General features: G+C 26.8%; 1 protein-coding gene across 1 annotated transcript; it reads left to right on the forward strand.

Moving 5' to 3' along the window:
- Nucleotides 1–613: 613 nt before the first annotated feature.
- On the forward strand, nt 614–2,829 carry Phum_PHUM174370 (paramyosin, putative; the record flags this gene model as incomplete). The annotated part of the gene is made up of 3 exons (XM_002425063.1): nt 614–2,241; nt 2,396–2,549; nt 2,809–2,829. 3 exons carry the CDS (start codon nt 614–616, stop codon nt 2,827–2,829), a joined length of 1,803 nt encoding a protein of 600 aa, XP_002425108.1.
- Between the last annotated feature and the right edge of the window lie 712 nt (nt 2,830–3,541).

Raw genomic sequence — 3,541 nt, forward strand, 5'->3', positions numbered from 1 at the left:
ATTAGACATTCTGTCTTGTATTAAATTGTACAATTTTCACATTATAATTGTTTAAAAACTCCGGAAGCATTCATATTGAATGGCTGCAATGATGGTAGCACTGGTACAATTTTATTTAGTAGCTATTTCCTATTTAACGGACTTTTCTTAAACCGTCAAAGACGCTTTGTAAATCTTTACTTTTTTATTTCTTACATTTAAAACCGTATTTGTGAATTTTATGTGATTGTTTTTAAAAAATAAATTGCCTTACAACGATAATTTTATTATAAAACGGTGTAGTGTAGACCAGGAAACTTAAAATACAGTAGGTTATAATTGTATTACCTTAAAAGCTTCAGTAATCGTTTTTCTCAAAATTAAAAAAAAATTTTAAAATACCAAGCATTAATTTATAAAAAATATCATTGATATTTATATACGTGCATTAATTAAATTACATATTGCTTTATTTTATTAATTTAAATAATTAAATTTGTAAAAACATTTTTAATATTCATGCATACAACTGATTAATCATAAAAAATAATTATTTGGCATGCTTTTGTGATGAACCAAATAAAATATTGAAGAAATAATTTTAAGTTTTTATAAAATTAATTTCAGATTAATTATGAATTTCACATCAGGTGATGATTCTCTAAAAGAGGAAATACTTGATAAATTAAAAGATGATGTATTGTCACCTATTTGCAAAGAATTGAATACTATATGGGCAGAATTGTGGGATCAATCTGAATGTGAAAAAAGGAAGAATATTTTAGCCAGTGAGTGCCAAAAAGAAATTCAAGAATTTCTACAAGAAATTTTAAATAATGAAAGGAAAGTTCGAGATGATTACATTACTCGCATTGAAGACCTTTTAAATGAAATGAATGATTTGCAGAAAACTCTTGAAATAATAATTCCATATGAAGATGTCGAATCTCTACCACTGCATGTTATGGCAGCTTGTTTGAACAAAAAGGCAGAAAAATACAGAATTTTAAGAAATGAGTTAATTCATCAATTGAATGAACTTTCCGAGAAAGAAGCATCATTGTGCGAAAAATTAGGAATGGTAAAATGTGCAATCGACTCTTCTGAAATGTCCACTAAAACTAAAATAAAAACTTTAGAGAGTCACATAGCTGTTTTAGAACAGGAAAAAATTAGCAGAACTGTTACTTTCTTAGAACAAAGACAAATTATTATAAACTTGTATGAGGAAATGGGAATAAAACCATTGCTTAATTTTGAAAAAGAATTACTTAAAGATGAAGCAATTGAAAGTTTTCCTTTAACAACTGAGAATCTTGATAAACTTAATGAATTGAAAGAAAAATTAGAAGAGCAGTTAAAAAATTGCAAAGAGAAAATAATGGAGATGAAAGAAAAATTAAGCCTTTTATGGAATTATTTGGGAGAAAGCGAAGAATACAAAAACAATTTCATTTCAGAGAATACTGGTTACACTGTTGATGTGATTAATGCTTTTCAAGCAGAAGTTTCAAGATGCGAAATTATAAAAAAAGAAAATATATCAAAAATTGTAGAAAAAATTCGGGAAGTTCTTGTGGAAGAATGGGACAGATGTTTGATATCGAAAGATGAAAGAGAAAAATTTCGTCCCTTTAATATAAATTGTTTCACAGAAGATTTGTGCGATTTGCACGAACTTGAAATAAAACGCCTGAAAAAATTTTACAATGATAATGAACAAATATTTATTTTAATTCAAAAGCATGAGAAATTATTTAATAAATTGCTCGAACTTGAAAATTGTTCAAAAAATGCTAATCGTTATCACAATCGAGGAGGTCAACTTCTTCAAGAAGAAAAAGAAAGAAAATTAATAACTAAAGAGTTACCAGTTGTTGAAGAAAAACTGAGGAGTTTGCTTAGAAAGTACGAAGAGGATCATGGTGAGCCATTCACTTCATTTGGTGTACCCGTTGAAGTGATATTAGATGAACAATGGAATGTTCATTTTGATCAGAAAACAATAGAAAAATTATCCCGAAAAAAAATTGATAAAAAAAGGAAAACTCCATTGGGTAAAAGAGTTTGCACGACTCCTTACACTCCACTATCAGCAAATAAAGTATCCAGGCTTAATTCAGAAAAAATAACATCTGCTAGCAAGGCTACTGCTACTGCTACCAGTACTACTACTCCATGCACAGCTAAAAGTGTGACAATTCGTAAAAAGAAAGGAAACGAAAAAGATGATGTAAACGCGACTCTGATATTGGAACCTACGTACGATGATTTTCAGGTAAAAATAAAAAAAAATTTCCTGTTTTTTTTAAATATTAAATCCCAGTAAAAAAAAATAAAAAATTTTTTTTTTTCAGTCCGCATTACAATCCAAAGTCGAACGATCAGTAAAAAATAAAAAAATCGTACCTCGAAGTACGGCCATTAACGAAAGAACTCCGGGAATACTTCGGGAGCGTAACACTTCGAATAAAGTCGGTCCTGTAACTCCATTGAAAACTACTCCAGCTAAAATATCCCCACCCATGTGGTCTCCATCGGTTGTGAAATCTCCAAAAACGGTTCCAAAAGTTCGTCGTCAAAGTCAAAGAAATCGTTTGACTCCAGCTCGATGTCGTTTACCAATAATAATTTAATTACTTTTTTTTTTTTTTTTTCCACGTGATACTTTTCCAATATGGGGTATGAAGGAAAAATATTACCGTAATAATCATACCGTATAAAAAAGTTTTTATTTATTAACGAAAAACATGTTCTAAAATCTTTTTGAATTTTCGATAACTTTTTTTTTTTTTTCGAAGTTTTTTTTTTTTTTTAATATTTATGGAGCAAAAATCACAATGCAGCTAATTTTTAAGATTGTCACACACAAAAAAAAAATTTTTTTTTTTTAATTGTAGATTTTTTATGCAAAGTTTTTATTAATTAATAATTACTATATATATCTATATATATATATATACCTATTTTAATACATGTATAACATAAAATTTGATTGCGATTCTTAAAATTTCTAGATATTTCTCTATTCCTTTTTATTATTAATTATTATTATTATTAATTATTATTATTATTATTATTATTATTATTGAAATTTAATTTTTGTAATAATTTATTTTTATTTGGTATAAAAAAAAAAAAAAACTTTAAAAGTTTTTACGAATCAACATGTAAAAATGAGTAGTAATGATAAAATTGTGGGGGTGGGAAGGGAAGGGAAGGGGAGGGGATAAATCTCGTACCGCTGGCGGTCTTTCGGACATGATAATTTTTTTTTTAAAACCTTAAAAATGTATCAACTTGATCATCACACGCACACACACACACACGACATCAAATTAAAATAATTTATACTATATTATTATTATTATTATTATTATTTCGTTAAGGTTGATTCTTAAATTGGAAATTTTTGAATGTCTTGGGGGGGGGGGAAATTTATCGGCCTATTATTATTATTATTATTATAAATTATATAAAATAATAATAAGTTTAGTATATACGTATATATATATATATATATATATATATATATATATATATATATATATATAAATAAATT

Source organism: Pediculus humanus, genomic scaffold, assembly GCF_000006295.1.
Source record: "Pediculus humanus corporis 1103172107520 genomic scaffold, whole genome shotgun sequence".
Taxonomy (NCBI): domain Eukaryota; kingdom Metazoa; phylum Arthropoda; class Insecta; order Psocodea; family Pediculidae; genus Pediculus; species Pediculus humanus.